Source organism: Ornithorhynchus anatinus, chromosome 13 (genome assembly GCF_004115215.2).
Source record: "Ornithorhynchus anatinus isolate Pmale09 chromosome 13, mOrnAna1.pri.v4, whole genome shotgun sequence".
In the NCBI taxonomy this organism is placed as follows: domain Eukaryota; kingdom Metazoa; phylum Chordata; class Mammalia; order Monotremata; family Ornithorhynchidae; genus Ornithorhynchus; species Ornithorhynchus anatinus.
Window position 1 is genome coordinate 6665975 of NC_041740.1, and position 18463 is coordinate 6684437.

The window sequence follows — 18463 nt, forward strand, 5'->3', positions numbered from 1 at the left end:
CCTCCTGGATTGTCATCATGGTTGCCATTTTCTGGCATTCCACTTATCGGTGGCGATGATCAAATGAGGCAGAGGCCCTCTGTTGCCTGCCTTTGTTCCACCCAGTGAGCAGTTCTAAACACCTACCCTATGTAAGAACTTGTTAAAGGCACTGTGGGGAGTTGCCTCGAAAGAATTAATAACCTAAAGAGAACCCAAAACTTAATAATAATAATAATGTTGGTATTTGTTAAGCGCTTACTATGTTCAGAGCACTGTTCTAAGCGCTGGGGTAGACATAGGGGAATCAGGTTGTCCCACATGGGGCTCACAGTCTTAATCCCCATTTTACAGATGAGGTAACTGAGGCCCAGAGAAGTTAAGTGACTTGCCCACAGTCACACAACTTATACTTGTCTCTGTAATTGCACACCATTTTCAACTTGAGTCTCAGTGATATGTGAAGGGAAGACTAAAGATGGACAACAAAGGGCTTTTTAGAGTGGACTGAGAGCAGTTTGGGAAAACTTTGAGGAGGTGAACTATAAGTAGAAAGGATTAGGGAGGATGAGTTAGAAGAGAAAAGTGGTTGAGGAGTGAAAGAGGGAGAAGTGGATTTAAGGGTGGCAAAGAGTATACTTGATTAGAGAAAACGTAGCCAGGAAAGTATTAAGGAAAAGGCCAACAACTATTGATAGCCTTGAAGCTCACATTTGGAGGAACAATTCTAAACTTGCTAAGTTAGATAGTTGGAATAAAATTTTATTAGATGTGGTGAGAGATGGCATCTCATTTGTTTCAGCTAGATATTAAAATGTTATCATCCCAGCCAGAGGCCAGATATAGATAAAGGTCCTGTCACAAAGCAGGGTGATTACTTCAATTATTGTTTGTCTACACTTTGGAACAGTCTCTATATATTTTAAGATAATGGACAGAGTTAAAGTAAATATAGGGGGTGTTCATTTTTTGTGTAACCTGATCTTTATAATTTCTGAACTTGAACAGAAATGCCTTTTTTTATTCTCTCCACTATTTTTATGCTCCTTTTATTTCTATTTGAGAGAGAGAGCTAGCACGAGAGCTTGCAGACATCAGAGTGAAAGCTTGTTCTCTTTCAGGTTTGAAGATAATCCTGCTGATAAAGGTTTGTTGGGGTTTTGGAATGTGGCTGATAAGACCACTGTATGGCCAAATCATAAACGTTTAGATTTTCACCTTGCTGCACAGTTGCATTTGTTACTCAAAAAGGCATGGAAGTTTGGCAAACTCTTGGGCATCTCAAAGGCCTCAATTTGAGATAATTGATCAAGGAGGTAGGAAACACTTGGATAGTGTATGTAACCCAGGGAGAGGATTCAGAATGTTTTTGGATCACCACCCTGGCAAACAGGGACCTCACAGATTTTCCCACAGCAGCTTTGGAGCAGGAATGTTGGACTTGGGAATTTATTTATAATCCACCCTCATTCTGAGAATCCAAAATTACTGGCCAGAGAGGAGGTGCTTGGTCCCAAGATAAATTCCACTGCATATCTGGAAGCATTGTTTTTTGCTCATTTTGGTTGGAATTCCAGTGAATTCCCAGGGATATATTGATTACTAAATCTGAAATTTGTATAAAAATGGAAGAGGGCATTCCTTTTTTCTTTTTCTATTTAAGGTCTATGGTTCCACTGCTTCAGGTGATATCCAGAGGATCTCCAATGTCTTTAGAAGATTCCAGTCGGATCATACCACTCTTCTACCTTTTTAGTTCCTTGTTTAGTCATTCACTAATTTCAATACACGATAATGAATTTTTTGGTGACCCCATAGAAGGTAAGAGTTTTGAGGAAGCAGATGAGGAGGAAATATGTACATTTATTTTTTATAAACTTGTGCAAACTGTAAGATTCGATCAAGTAGCATGCATTAAGCTTTTCCTCATGTTTTAAATATGCTAATTAAGCAAAATGTAACGTTGTAGTTGTAGGGCAAAGACAATCATCAATGATGCCTTTTACACTAGAAGAGCTGATAATATTATCCCGCTGTCTTCGAGATGCATGCTTGGGAATCATCAAGTTGGCTTACCCTGAAACAAAGCCAGAAGTCCGTGAAGAATATATTGCAGCATTTAGAAGTGTTGGGGTAACAACCAACAGTGAAATGCAGCAGTGCATACAAACAGAACAAAAACGGTGGATTCAGTTGTTTAAGGTATGAAGTATCATTTTTCAATGTAGGTCAAGTACAGTTTTACGTTGGCTTAGCTTCACTAATAATGAAAACTACAGTGCTGTTTTATGGGACATTCTGGGTTTGTTTTTCTGCTGTGCCTGTTCCTGCAGGGTCACTTGAAGACTCTCCGTTTTTCCAGTCTTATTTTCTGCTTTGTATTTTAATTGATTTTCATATGTGGAAGTAAGGGCACAGATTCAATGTAAATTCTCCCTAAGGGTATTATCTTATTATTTTACTCACTTTACCAATAGTAGCCACAGATCTGAGTTAGAGTGGGAGGAATGTTGGTGGCCACCCCTCCCTTGGCTTGCCTCCTACCCCCAACAATCCCCCACCTCCCACCAAGAATCTAACTGTTGCAGAAAAGAAAAAAGGGTGCTTGCCTTGCCATGAAATTTCTGCAGCAAACACATCTAGTCAGCTAAAATTGCTCATTAAAGGAGTGGAAGCAGAAGAAATGCATTTTCCAAATTGAAAGCTAGATTTACAGTCCGTTTAATACTAGCGACCTCTCGCACACTAATGTTCAGTTCGAGTCATCAGCTGTCCCTTTAGGTCTTTTATCACTGCTTTTGTCAAGCTATCTATTTAATTGAAAGAAGTTAATTGAATGAAAATGATCAACTAAGCTTGTATTAATATTGCTAATGGAACTTTCTTCTTGGCCATGTTTGGAGAAAGATGTCATGCTAGACTTTAGGAAAGGCCCATTAATGCTTGCACTTAACCTGATGGGCTAATTAAGGAATGCTTATTCATTCTACAAGTCTGAGATAGCCTCTATCCAGCCCATTCTGCCTGATTTTACAACACATTTCACTTATGAGCATGAGCATTAGTAGCAGTGAGAGTAACTGATAATGTTTTGATTGCACTGAATACAGTACTAATGCATCACTGAATTTATAATTTGGGCAGATTGATGTAATATATGTTTGCACAATTTAATTTAATTACCTGTCTTTATATGACCAAATAAACTTTCAATTTAAAGGTCACAAATTGAGCCCCTTAATATGTCTCTTTTTCCAGGAATGTCACTGCATTAAGGCTTTTTCAAGTGAAAATAATATATTTTCTCCATTTGTGACATATTTATCCACTACACTTGTGTTAATGTAAGTTTCTCCTCTTATAAGGAATTCAGAATCTTGAGAGCTAAGGTATTACATACTGGAGAATATCAAATTTTCTGTACAGTATTCAAAAAATGATTTGCTTAACTTAACTATTGGGACATCTAAAAAAGTTTTATCATCCATCTGTGGTACCTGTTGGGAGTCCGAAAGCCCATTTTCTCCCCAGAAACATAGTGTTTTATCCAAGAAACAAATTGTTAACTATAAATCTAGAAGAAGCTAGCCCTAGGGGTTCTTGTTTAGCTTAGACATGTAATTCTCAACAATGGATCTGCTATTAGGGAGAGGAACAATTAGGGTGAAAGTTCATCTTCTTTGTTAGGTTTCTGATTTGGAATTTTGGCCTTTGAAAGGCCTTTTGGATAGTGTATTGACTGTTTCAAAGGGAAAGCAATTGTTAATTGTCACTTTGCAGTGGAAAATATATATTAATGCTAATCTTGCTGTCAGACTCATCTTTTTAATTGCAAAAATAATCAAGATTCTCTTTTAACCTACCTTTTGGTTGTAAATTAAATTTTAGAAAGAGCAACTTATTAAAGGAGAAATTTTTAAGGAGAAGAAAGTTTCAGAAGAAAACCAGAGTGTGGGGTTTACATTCACATATGAAATGAAACAATGTTGCTAGAATTGAGCAAGTTTCAGAAGAAAACTAGTATTTCACTTACATTCACATATGAAATGAAACAGTGCTAGAACTGAGAAAGTTTCTACTATCTCTTAATTATTTCATAGCTTATCTGCCTGCAGTTTGAATGGCAGTCTCCAACAAAAAGTAAATCAGAGATTAAATGAGAATTTTGTTCAAAATTATTTTTCCACTTTTATGAAATGTCAGGTTTGAAAGTGACAAGCCCTGATTCCTTAAACCACCAATTGTTCTCATCTTATAGCATTTTGTTGGTTGTCCTGAAATAATTTGTGTGAGAGGTTTTGCTTGCTGATAGTTGAACATAGAGTTTTAAGTGGATCCAGTCATCTTTCTTTGTCAAGACAAGAATTGAGGTCATTTTACTAAGCCCGCCATTGACACTGCTAAAACAGTTTATGCATTTATCAAATTTATAAACTCCTTCTTCTGAAGTTTAATTTACAGCCGTAATTGCTTTTGCTGTGTGGGGAAGGCAGTCTTATTTTTTGATGTGCCCTTTGAGGGCACAGTTGAGGGTCTTGGCATTTTACTGTCTTAACTTTTAGAAAGCCAGTCACGTAAGTTAAAACTTAAAGATAGCTGCTTCTGTGCTAGAATTTTTTCTTGTAGATGTAATGTGGGAGGGCAGAACAAAGGGAATCTTAGGGCTTTGTGACTTATTTAACCTGAACTGGATTTTACCAGGTGATAAAGCACCGACCCTAACAATCAAAAATTATCCTAATGGAGCTGCCCACCTTTCCCTCAACTTTGTGAGGTACTTGGCTACAATCAGGGTCTTAAAAGGCCTTTTGTTTGGATAGTCTTTTAGAAATTGCCTTAAGCTTCTTGTGATTGTTGGCGTGAGTGAGCTTGGAGAGCATTTTAAGAGAAGATCTCTATCGAAAAGGATGTTCCTTTTCACCATTCTCTAAAATGTAGTTCTTAATCATCAAATCAGACTTGAATCTGGGTGGGACAGGTCGATCTTTTCAGTAGACTCTCAAGTTTTCATAGTGTTAAAGCTATTAACAGTGTTAAAGCTGTTCAGGGACTCCAAGTCTGCCTAAAATATTGTACTTTATTAAGTAAGCACACACAGTATGCTAGACACTGAATGCCTAAGTCACAGTCTGAACCTTTAAATGAGTTTTTGTTGTTAGTTGATAATAATTGTGATATTTGTTAAGTGCTTACTATGTGCTGAGCACTGTAAAGCTTCAGTCTGTATACAAGATAATGAGGTCCCGCATGAGGCTCAAATTATAAGTAGGAGGAAGAACAGATATTGAATTTCCATTTTACAGATGAAGGAATTGAGGCCCAGAGAAATGAAGTGACTTGTCCATGGTCCCAAGTGGTGGAGTCAGGATTAGAAACCAGGTCCTCTGAATTCCAGCTGAGCCCGCCTTCTTTCCATTAAGCTACATAGCTTCTAATATTGCTCTTAGAAATCCTGTCCCTTTCTGAGTGTTTTTTTTTCTTTTCTCATTCTTGAATGCCCACTTTAATGGACATTTTAATATTTTTAATATTTTTGAAAAATGTAAATTGTTACTCTCTATATATTTTACATTTACAAACTATTTTAAATTATATTTCGATAGTTCAAAGTATTTAAGCTGTTTTTCAGAAATATATTTATTATCTTCTTGCTGATAAATTCAGCAGTCTACTAGCCAGCAAAGACACATGTGCACACAAGCACACACACATTCACTGTCATGTGGTATTGTTGACCACCATACTTGAAGATGACGTTCCTACTAGTGAAGTTACTTAGGAGTGTGGAGTGTGGCTAGAAAGGTTGCTCTAAGCCTGATAATGCTAGCATCAAGTGCTCAAATATCATCCTTCTTGTCAGAGGTGGGCAGAATCATGTTCCCCGCAACTTACCTTCTCCTCGGTTCTTTTATGTCTCCTCCCAGAATCTCTAAATTTGTTTTCTCTGACATCTCTCCTGCCACTCTTTAGTTCTGCCCAACCCAAACTTCTACCACATGTCTTTCGATGGAACCCTTAAACTTCATCTTTCATGATTAATGGGAAAAATCCCCAAATACACAGTCCAAATTGTCCCCTTAAAATTATAGTTATGGACAACACCTGTAGAGTGTGGGTGGATCAGTAATCTGTCTGATGTTTCTTTCAATTGGAAGCCATAAAATATCTCTTTAAACAAAAAGAAATCAGAACTTGACTAGTATATATACCTATACAATATATAGCATCTGGACATCAACCAGATGCCGCATGGTAAATGGACAGTTTAATCAGTAGAAAATCTGTCTTGGAGATTTGTACTCTGAATTTTAAAAGTGCAGTCATGATTTGTTAAAATGAGGGAGAGAAGCAACCAGTTTTCCTATTAGGATTTCACAGTCAACCAAGCATATTTTTTTAACCTTATAGCCAACAGTTAAAAATAAATAAATAGTATTAATAAGCTTTTGTGTACAGAACACTATACTGTGCACTTGGGAAAGCACAGAACAAGAAGTGGTAGACACACTTCCTGCCTCCCATAAGATTGCAGTCTAAAAGAACACAAAAATGTAAGTAAGCGTATTCTTTCAAGTGGAGACCCTTTCCATGGAAGTTCTCCCTTCCATTAGCTGAATTGCAGCTCTGCCTAACTTTTTGTTTTAAATTGAATCCTCATATTTAACCAATTATGTTGCAAGGCTGCCAGTCCTAGTGCTAATGAGGACATACAACATTCAGATAAATGAGACTTCATCAAATCTAAGGCTTTTTAGGATCCAGATCTTTTTCACATTTTTCATTTCAGCTTTGCTATACTTCATTTGGCAGAATACGACTTCAAAAGCAATAGGCTTAAACTTTTAATTTTCTAATTTTATGTTGGACAGTTATTTATAGTATAGGAAAAATATAAAATTATCTTTCAGTTCTCAATCCTAGGTTCATCATGTTCTTCAAAATATTTGCTTTTCAGGGGCTATGATCTATCAATCAGTGGTATTGAGTGTTTGCTATGCATTGAGGACTGCTCTGGGCACTTGGGATAGTGCAATACAATAGAGTCGGTAGGCATGATCCCTGCCCTTAAAGAGCACACAATCTACGTGAGGAGATAGATAATAAAATTAATTATCAATAGGGAAATAGGATAAAAGGATATTTACAAAGTGCTGTGGAGCTAGGGTGAGTATCAAAGTGCTTAAGGAGTACACAGCCATGTTCATTGTCGATAATGAGGGGAGGGTGGCTAGGGGAAATGAGGGGTTAGTCAAGGAAGACGTCTTGGGGGATGAGAGTAGGAGGGTTTTGAAGGTGGGGAGATTAGTGGACTGTCAGATATGAAAAGGGTGAGAGGGCCTCCAGGTCAGAGGGAAGATGTGGGCAAGGCATCAGCAGTGAGATATATGAAGATTGAGGTACAGAGAGTAAGTAGGTTGGAGTTAGAGGAGTGGAGAGTGTGTAATGGATGTCATGTAGTAGGAGATCAGCCTGGTAAGCTAGGAGGGAGCAAGCTGACTGAGATGCTTTTAAAGGTGATAGTAAAGGCATTTTTGCCTGTCTGCTTGTTTTGTTTTGCTTTGTTTGTCTCCCCCTTCTAGACTGTGAGCCCATTGTTGAGAAGGGATTGTCTCTGTTGCCAAATTGTATTTTCCAAGCGCTTAGTACAGTGCCGTGTGCACAGTAAGTGCTCAATAAATGATTGAATGAATGAAAGAATGGTTTGTGAATGGTTTAGAGAAGCAGCGTGGCGCAGTGGAAACAGCACGGGCTTTGGAGTCAGGGCTCATGAGTTCGAATCCCAGCTCTGCCACTTGTCAGCTGTGTGACTGTGGGCAAGTCACTTAACTTCTCTGTGCCTCAGTTCCCTCATCTGTAAAATGGGGATTAAGACTGTGAGCCCCACGTGGGACAACCTGATTCCCCTGTGTTTATCCCAGCGCTTAGAACAGTGCTCTGCACATAGTAAGCGCTTAACAAATACCAACATTAATTGTGAAGGTGGATGGGTAACCATTGGAGTTTTTTGAGGAATGGGGAGATCTATCATGAATGGTTTTGTAGAATAATGATCTGGGCAGCAGAGTGAAGTATGGAGAGGAGAGAGACAGGAGGCGGGAAGGTCAGTGAGAACGCGGTTGCAGTAGTGAAGGTGGGAAATAGGTCTTTGGATCAACATGGTGGTAGTTTGGATGGAGAGACAAGGGCTCTGAGAAATCCCTTTCAGTGGTAGTGTAGGATTTTTGGGGAGAGATTGAAACCTAAGGTGAAAAGTTGGGGTTCTACAGTTCTTTATCAGGAAAAAACCCAAAACAAAATGATTTAAGGTTTATCAGAAAAAAGGGATGTAATATAAAATGGCTACTGTGGAAGCAAGCAAAATAATGCAGCTGAGATGATGTAGCCAATAATACTTTTATAGAAATTTCTAAAGGGGTCATTTGTGGTTTTTCTAAATTATCACATTCAGCATGTCATTTGCTGCTACTTACTTTAATTTTGGCTCCTTTGCACTGGTAGATAACTGCTTTGTATGTATGATACAATCCTGTGATCTGCAGAAGGAAGCACTTTTCAGTAAACTGGTTATGGTGGTGATTTATGGCCAAATCTCAATTACTTAATCACATCTGCTTAAGTTATTTAGATGAAAGAATTGTGTAGTGTTGTTTTAAATTGTGTTCCTTTGATTTCTAATTAGTGGTATTGCTTACCTTTGCACAATTTAAGTTGCAGTACTTGTTTATATTAAGTAAGCTTCTTTCTACACTAGGTTATCACCAATCTAGTGAAAATGTTGAAGTCCAGAGACACGAGAAGAAATTTCTGTCCACCAAACCATTGGCTTTCAGAACAAGAAAACATTAAAGCAGACAAGGTAATATTGAACTTTCATCATCTTTTCTAGAAACCTCCCCTTACTGTTGCTTTCTTTTCCTTGAAAATTTAAAAAATAATTTTAAATATATCAAATCCAAGAATTGGGGGTTTTGATTCTTGCAGGTCTTAATATTGACAAAAAAACCCTTTCTTCCTACTTCCACATGGGAAAATATATAGCGGAGTGTAATTATGCATATAAATTTGTACCCTGAACCAGGAGGATTTCAGCTTACTAAAACCTCTCTCTGATATGGCATTAAAATGGAAATTAATCTGAATTTCCAATTCCATTGGAAATTAATGATTAGTTGGTGGAATATAAATGATCTTCCTAGAAATCTGAAGGCTTAGCCTGTAAATGGGACATAAGCATTTTAAACATGTATTCAGTGCTCAAAAGATGCCCTAGAGGTAGGCATGAACCTAGGCTTTCAAGAGATTTACTGGGTAGTGGGATAGAAACCTATGCAAACTTGTCTCATTTGTCACCGAAGACATGAAGACATGATAATAGTGATATAGGAAATCCCTTGTGGATTCTTTAACGTGTTTAGATGGAAAAAATGGCAACACCCCTGGCCAGGCACATTACCCACTCAACCTCCTTTCCTATTTGCCATTGTTTCTTTCCAAAGCAGGATCTTGTCTTTAAGAAATCATCTGCCTAGTTGAGCACTTGGATTTAAAAGCATTAGAAAATTATTGTTCAGTGTGACCTTTGGGAGCCTAATTATATCAGAGATAATTCAACAAGCTCACCCAGTGTGGTGGGGGTGGAGTTTTTTTTATGTACATGGAAAGGGAGGAGAAAAAAGCGGCAATGAATTGTTCTTTGTATTAGAAAATTTGTTTCCTTTGATTTCTTGCACTTAATTTCAATGATATTGGCTTAGTCACACAATTGACAATTTCTTTACTGTGATCCCTTGACCTGTGACAAAGTGTGTTTGCTGAGATTGTTTGTAGACTAGGCCACAGACAGAATTCTCCATTTGTCCTCTAAAGCAGTTTCACAGCTGCTACATTTGCATCCATCTGTTGTACTGTAGTGAAGTGGGTCATCAACATTCACCTGTTTAACTGCTGAGGTTTTGCTGTTCAGCAGAATTGCTGAGTTTAGGTTTCTGCATATTTGAAAATAGTCTGACATGATAAAGGTAGGAAAATGTCAGGGAGAAGATCAGAAGATAAATTGAGCAGGTGGAGAGAAGATGGGAAACAAAGAAATTGGGGGAGGAGGCATAAATGCATGAACTCTGTGTCTGGTTGGGGCTTTGGTTTGTATTATAAACAATATAATAGTAAATACTAATAAATGACTGTTCATTGCAAAGGTAACACAGCTTTATGTGCCGTCAGCCAGACATGTGTGGAGAGTCCGAAGAATGGGGAGAATAGGACCGTTGCAGTCTACCCTGGATGGTAAGTTGTGTGGGTTGATTCCTATTTTCATAAGTAGCCAGTAGTAGTAGATGCCAGTAACACAAGTGATTTACCCATTTCTCTGCAAATTTGAAGTGGGTCTTTGTATCCATTGCCTTCCTGTTCTCACCTAGCAAATTAGAGGATCCATAGTATATGAGGAGGGAAGGGGAGGTGACGGGTCCAGTTTTCTCAGGCCTGCTTTCGGATCCCCTCAAGGAGCTGGCAAAGACTCAAAGGTTACACCAGTACTGCACAATGTGCTGCAAAATGTCTGCAGTTGTAGAAATGTTCAGTTGCTCAGTCCTAGCTACTGAGCCCCTGTGCAATGCACTCTTCTGAGTGTTTGGGCAAGTCCAGCAGAGATTAAAGACATAATACCTGCCCTCGAGGATTTTACAAGGGCATTATGGGTGGGCTAATTGCTAGTTTATAATTAAATCCAATTTTGGAATCTAATATAAGGCATTGTGAGTATCTAGTTTTTCAGTTGCCTACTTTTTGTGGAACCAATGATTCATTCCAATGATAATGGTTCATGGCACATTTAGTTTTCATGCTAGAGTTTTTTTTCTCTCCATTTCTGTAGGATTATTTCAGGCATCAGTCTGTTTTATTTTTTTCTGTTGCCACCCATAAATAGTAATTGTTATACACTTTTATGGAGTTTTATTAATAATTTTAAAAATTGCATTTGTAGGCACTTCATATATGTGATGCCAAGATAGACATTTTTGTATTCTCCTAAACTAGCTCAAGTTGGAATCACACTTTCTCAAATGTATTATACATACATCAGCCAGCACGGTGCAGTTCATACATGATTACTTAGATAAGAAAATTGTTGAATAAAAACTTTTAATGCAATTGCTTTTTCTCCATAAAAATTATTTTTGAGAATATAGTGCCTTTCGCTAACACACAATTGGTATCCACAAAATGACTAATAAACTGTCTAGGATTTTATGTTCAAGGAACTGTTTTGTCTCCTGTAGTTCAGCAGCCTTTGGACATGCAGTAGGTTCTACTATAACCACGTGTTTTCATTATAAATCTAGATATAATGTCATGGAAGAATTAAGGACTCAAGAGGTGATGTTGCTGACCTTCCTAGCTTCTACCTCAACATACTGCACTGTACAATACTTTGTGGTTCTTTGTGTTTTTGCATTTTTTCTGTGAAATACATAGCCAAGGGTATGAGGCATTTTGCCAGAGTCGAATATAATAATTAGGAATTTGTATTGAAAAAAATGAGTGGTACTATTGTTGGACCATTTATGTTCTAGTCCACTCTCCCTGGAGTCAGTAGTTGCTATAATATGAATTTCCCGAAAGGCGAGTTTCTTTACATATACAAGCCTATTTTATAGGAGTACTGAGTGCATTACTCATATACTGCCTATTCAGTGAATCATGATTTTGTTTGCCTTAGATGTTCTCTTCCAATTTTCATGTTATCTTCTCCATATTCTGGGCACATTAAGTGTTACATAGAGTGGAAATCAAAATTCCTCTTCTGTGTTAACATGTTTATGGCTAGGTTATGTTTATTTAAATGAATATTTTCAGCTTTAAAACTTTCTAAAAGCAAGCAGGAACTTAAAATTATATGAAAAATTGCTCAAAAGCAGAGAATTTTAAGTCAATAGGTAGTCTTTGCCTCAAGTAGTTCAGCAATTTCAGCAGGATAAGTTAGGGTCACAAGCAATTGAAGGTAGTGCTGAAGAGAGAAAATTAATCACCACCATATGGTTATAGTTTTTCTTCCCTGAATGCTGTCCAAAGCCTTATCAGATGCTCTCAGAATGCTTAAGCAGTAAGCTGTGGTTCCATTTCGAATTTGATCAGTAATATTTATACAGCAAGATTTACTTGTTTCAGTTTTATTTTAAAAAGAAATATGTTAAAAATGTATCTGGAAAAAAATAACTTTAAAAGTTGGGCATTTTCCACAAAAAGACATACTTTTCTTCCTTGATTAATATTCTTCTTCCATATTTGAAAATAAAAGGGCTTTTTTCTGTTACTTAAAAAGTCACAGTCTTTGTCATTAAATGTAAGGGTCCTAAACTGTAATATCAAAGTTATATTAAGAACTTTTGCAAACTAATTCTGATTTTTAAATGCATTAATAATTCTAGTGATATAATATTTTCTAAGAAATCCAGAGTAGATTTTAAATTATGTATTAATCTTTCATTGGAGCTTAGTTTACAATTAGAGCAAATTAATTTTTGAGCCATTTTTCCTCTGACAGGAATGTACATTTTTTTAATTACAACAAAAATTATCTAATGCCAGAATGGGCTTTAACATTTTATATACTACTGTTTCAAACCTGACCATTGTATAGAGTAGAGGGTTATAAAAATATCCCATTCCCCTTTCTCATGCTTGAGCTGAAAAGCATATTTTGCAGCCTTTCTCTCCTACACTGTAAGAAAGAAAAATTCCACATTGGCAGTCTGTGCTGAAGACTGTGCAAGGGTTAATGTTCCCAGTGAGTCTCATGCTAAGGAAAATTTGCGTTAGAGTACCTACTCCTTGACTGGCACTGTGCACATATGTACAGAAGCATTTTTTTCCAATATCGCTTCACATTATAGATAGCTGCGTTTCCTTGTTTTGGAGGGAAAAAAAAGCTTTCCCTAACAACATTTTATTCCAAATGTATTGTGAAAACACATGCTGGTGAAGAATTAAGTGCTCTGATGACATCCTGTCAATGTGGCCACTTAATTTGAGGGGCAATGAGGGAAAGGCTTTATATAGCCAAATGCTAAGGTATTTTAATCTCCAGGGATGTTATTCTGGCACCTTTTCAGGTTCAATGAATTCAGTTTTAAAAAAAAAGATATGATCAACGTGATGGGGTGAAAACAAGCAGTTAACAATGTGTGTATGATTTCTTTAATCCCACTTGACTCAATGGGATAAAGCCAATTAGTGTGAAAGTCCTGCTGAAGCACATATGGCTCTATTTATTTGTGCTTTTTCATTTACTTAAATGGCAAATCCTAAAGTTCTAAATGCCCTGCGTATTGATGACTCTGTCCCATATTTCTCGTTAAAGATGGAAACCTTGACGGTGAAATGTAGATAAAATTGACTAATTGACCAGAATAATTGAACTGTAGAAGTTGGATAGTGGCTTACCTTTGCTGTACATGCACTTTCGGTCTAAAACCTTTTTAACTCGTGGTTTTAATGGTAGACTAGATTGACTTTAAAAGTATTTGTAAAGTGAAGTAAACTCAAAGGTGTATCTCACTGAAAATTCTAAGAACATAAGATGTCTAATTTTTGTCAAAAATGGATACTCGCTAATCTTATGAATCTACTGAAGTATATTATAACCTAAAATAAGAGCAATACAATTTTAAATTGATTTCTAAACATTTAGAGCAGATCTCAGGAATTAGGAATGCTTAATTACAGAGAACCTCCGAAGGCTGCATATTGCTTTGTGACATTAAATCATTTTTTCAGTTTTCTCAGCCTTGGCCAATTGTCAGCCCAGTCTTTCCTTTAGCTGTATTGATTTCCCTTCTCTTTTTCCTGACTGCCCGCTTTACACTCTAATTTTCATTTATGACTTCTTCCTTTTGTTAGTTGTCTTGGTCGATGTGAGATCAGGGAAGAGAGAATTCAAAGCCTTTGTCAACAGGTTGTGTGGGTGGTTCCCTTGAGTACTGCTATAATTCCCTTGAGAAACCTTATGGGTTTTTGCAGTTACAAAACTATTCCTAGAAAAGTGCCTCTTTTGCTAAATTTTGTTAAATATGAATCTTGTTGCATATTTTAGCAGTTGAACTTTTTGTTATAACCTTCCACTCAGGGAGAACCTGAATAATTTACAACTTTGCAAGCTGGAAGCAGTGTTTACGTTTAGGAGAAACTCATATCCAGTACGTTTTCTTTGGAGTAGTAAAGATTAGGTTCTGCCCCTTGACTGGCATTGGAAGCTATGAGTTCAGTAGCCTTTTCTCTTACTAAAGTTTACGTGAATGGTAGGTCAGACAGAGTGCTTAGGGATTATTGTCTCAGTTTAAATCATATTTACTAAGAAAAATCACCCAATCCAATTTTTCTTAATTAAGAATGCTTTGTAAATTATACTTACCTTGTGGTATTTAAGTGCTTTCTATGTGCCAAGAAGGATACTTAAACCAGTAGAAGATTCCTAAACGCTTAGTATAATGCTCTGCACACAGGAAGTACGATTGAATGAATGAAGATAATCAAGTTGGACACAGTCCCGGTCCCACATGGGGCTCACATTCTAAGTAAAGTGTATTGGAAGACCAAGTAAGCCTTTGGGTATGACTTTTGGACAAAGTGCCCCCAAAAGATTCAGCTAACCCACTTAATTGTTCTTCCAAATCACTTATTTCTTATTGTGTCTCAGAAAACCTTAAATTAATTGCCACAGGGACCCATAAACCACATTTATTCAATCATTTTGTTGGTGCCTATTGGAAAATTATGTTTATCAGTTTTCTGTAGCATCTTTCCAGTGACAGAGCTCCAGTTGTTATACAGAAAAGTGTTCTTAAGGCATTGATAGTAAAACATCCAAATGGAGGAAAATCAGAAGGAACTGTAAGAAGAGATAAGGAGGAAAAGTGGGTGGAGCAGTTAAAACCCTCTTATAGTCTCATCTTTGAAATAGTATTTTTAAACCCATCTCCCCTTTTTTAAAAAGTGAAATCAGTGAAGATATAGAGGGTGCATAACATAAACTTTTAAGCTTTAGTAATTTAGACTATATTCAAGAATCACCGTAAGAAAAGATTTTATATTTCCACTTGAAACATTGACTAAATGCCCCACCAATTAAAAGTGAATGAAGAGTGCATTTTAAAACGAAGAGTTCCCACAATATTTTGGATGTTGTAACTCTCTTTAGCTCTTACATTCTGTTTTTGTAGGTGCAGGGAAAATGAAGGAGAAAATACTGGGCCTTCAGAAGAAATTTAGGCCTTAGGCTCCCCCCAGTAAATTTCCTACTTACAGGAATGGGGGCATAGAATTCATTCCTCCCTCACTCCCCAAATGGGGATGAGATTTCAGCCAACCTTGGCCACGCCCCACCAAGTCAGACTCATTTATGTGACTCTCCCTCAAGTACTCTGATCCCCAGGCATCATGTGTGAGCTTTATAAGGAAGCCTGTGCTTCCAGCTCCATCCTCCTATTCTAAATACCATGGGACTGCAAAGAAGGAAGACGACATGGTCTTTCCTCCTGAGTTTTACAACTAATGGAGTTTTAAACTTTTTCTCAAAAATGCATTTGAGAGACATAATATTAAGCACAACTTATTAGTGAACTCTGTTATATAAAATGCTACCAGACCACAGGGTTGACATTTTATAATTTTAATCATTTTAATTTTTATTTCAATTTTATTTGGTGTTAAGATAGTTCCACTGAGCTCTTTCAATAATTCTTCAGGAAAAAATTCATAAAGTTGTTTCTCGGTTTTTAACTTCAAACTTGACTGTAGGAAATACTGCAGTCCTTTCTTTAGTATAGGGATTACATGTTTAAAGAACACCATATTAAGGAAAATCTGACCTGTAATTCTCTGTTTTAACAGGCACCATGTGACCTGCCATTTTTTCGAACATCACATCATGTACTACCCACTCAGGTGCAATTTATTGTGCTATTTGTTAAGCGCTTATTATGTGCCGAACACTACTAAATCCTGGGATAGATACAAGATAATCAGGTTGGACACAGATGAGGTACCTGAGTCCCAAAGAAGTTGTGACATGCCCAAAGTCACACAGCCAGACAAGTAGCAGAGTTGGGATTAGAGCCCAGGGCCTCTGACTCCCAAGCCTGTGTGTTTTCCACTAAGCCACACTGCTGCTGCATGTTGTTGGAAGAATGTTTTCTAATTTTTCAGTAGTGTTGTATCTAAAACACAGTTTAGTCAGTTGATCCCCTGTATTTATTGAAGGCCCACTGTAGGCAGAGCACTGTATTAAGTGCTAGGGAAAGTATATTAGAGCTAAGAGACATAATTCCTGCCCTAAAGGAAATTGTGGGAGAACTGACTCTAATTCTTAGAATATTAGTAAACCAAAAGGAACACAAGCTTTGTCAAAAAATAAAGTGCCCAGAATAATAACTTTTTAAAATGCCCGTAATAAATTAATAGTGTAGTGATGATATTTATTGAGTGACCAGTTGATGCAATGCATTATATCCTTGGAAAAGGGCAGCAGACAGAAACGATACATTCCCTGCTCATTAGGCGCTTTCACTCCAGCAGACAAAACAGACAAGCATGTATAAATAATGTGAATAAATAATAGAACATACAATTGAATGAGCGTATGCATGCAGAGGATGCCTATAAATAAATACACAAGTGCTGGAGATAACTGATGGATTGGTGCAACTTGAGGTGTTGGAAGTTAGAGATTTGTTAGAGTTGGGGGATTAAGAGTGGGATTATCTGCAGAGCTGTGGTCTTTTGGATTTGGGAGAGAGAGAATTTAACATAAGCTAAGAGAATTGGGCAGGATAATTGAGAGCAAGGAACAATTAGAAGGTTAGCTTGGGAGAAATGAAGAGAGTGAGAGTGTAGAGGGTGAAGAGAAGGGAAGCCTCTTGGCCTAAATGGAAGGAGAACAGACCTGGGAGTCAAATAACTCGTGTTCTAATTCTGGCTTTGCTGATTGCCTGCTGTGTGACCTTGGGCAAGTCACTGTGCGTCAGTTTCCTCATCTGTAAAATGGGAATTCAAGACCTATTCCCCCTCCTACTTAGATTTGTGGGCCCTTTGTAGAGCAAGGACTGTGTCTGATTTGATTACCTTGTGTCTTCCCCAGCCTGTTGTTGGGCAGATATTGTCTCTATCTGTTGCCGAACTATACATTCCAAGGTCTTAGTACAGTGCTGTGCTCTCAGTAAACACTCAATAAGTATGATTGAATGAATAAATATAGTCCTTGGCACACTGTAAGCCTTTAACAAATATCACAATTTAAAATTATTAAATGTAATATGAAGCGAGTTGATGGAAAACCCAGAAGCAGATTGTGAGGAGTTTTTGCTTGTTGTAGAGATAAATAGGAAGCTAGAGGAGATTTTCGAGTGGAGAGCCTAGGCTTTTATATAATATGTGTTGACTTCTTGCAGTTCCCAAGAGATAGAAAGTCAGGTTCAGTAAAAATGATCAAACTTCTAAAATTTGCTTTTAAAGTGGGTCTGGAGCCAGCACCTCTCTCTGTTTCTGAGGAACGACAGCTTGCAATTTTGACTGAATTGCCCTTTGTAGTTCCGTTTGAGGAAAGAGTAAAGGTAAGTAATCAAATTTCTTTTTAATATTTAATTATAATATTTCTGCAAAAGTATTTATGAAGATTTTGAAAGTATAGTTTAACAAAGTATCCATAATCCTCTCAGTATATCCAGGCTTCAGTGTGAGTAGCAGTGTTGTAGTATGTTGAAGCTGACTTTTAGCATAGTTTGTATTTGTATACCCCAATTTTTGAATGAAATGGTTTTTGAACAGCTCTCTATTTGCAAGGAGCATGAAATATGCTGATATCACCTCATATACAGTGCAAATATTAAGAAATGGACAAGCATCATAATAACTTGTTCTTAGGAACTGATTCCTCCAAAACAAAAATATAGATTTGGTGAGTCATTTCATGAAATTGTGTAGAAGTAGATTTCATTTGTGAGCTTTTTAACTATTGACTCAGAACTTTTCCTTCAGGCATCCCAAACTGGATTTACTGTATTTTTTACATTAAAATTAGTTGGTGAATGATTGCCACATGATATTTGTTAAAAATCCTTACTTTTTACAGAGAAGAGGGGGGGAGGGCGTGTTTTTTTAAAAAAAAGAAGTTATTTATACTGCTTGTGTGGAGAGGGTGGGGAAGAAAAACAATTTCTGAGCTCCCTCTGCTGGATTTTCCACATCACTCAATTCAGCATCTTAACATGCTTATGTCTCCTGCCACATTGACAGTTTTATATAACTGTATCACGGATTGTAGAAAAACTACTTGCGGTCCAGAGCAAAATTATTTTAGTATATATAAGGAAACAGTGTTCATTCAGACATAATAATTTTGATATTTAAGAGCTTACCTTGTGTCAAGCACTGTACTAAGCCCTGGATGTCTGAATAGTGCAGGCATTTATAAAAAGGCTTGTTAAAAAAA

At 37.1% G+C, this 18463-nt stretch overlaps 1 protein-coding gene across 1 annotated transcript in view; it reads left to right on the forward strand.

Moving 5' to 3' along the window:
* Window positions 1-18463, forward strand: part of UBE3C (ubiquitin protein ligase E3C) — a 107302-nt gene that overhangs the window by 44880 nt on the left and 43959 nt on the right. Inside the window, exons 12-16 of the mRNA XM_001510706.4 lie at window positions 1643-1800; window positions 1949-2181; window positions 8732-8836; window positions 10176-10263; window positions 17488-17585. Of these exons, the coding sequence (XP_001510756.1) occupies window positions 1643-1800; window positions 1949-2181; window positions 8732-8836; window positions 10176-10263; window positions 17488-17585 (682 nt within the window). The remainder of the gene's footprint in view (window positions 1-1642; window positions 1801-1948; window positions 2182-8731; window positions 8837-10175; window positions 10264-17487; window positions 17586-18463) is intronic.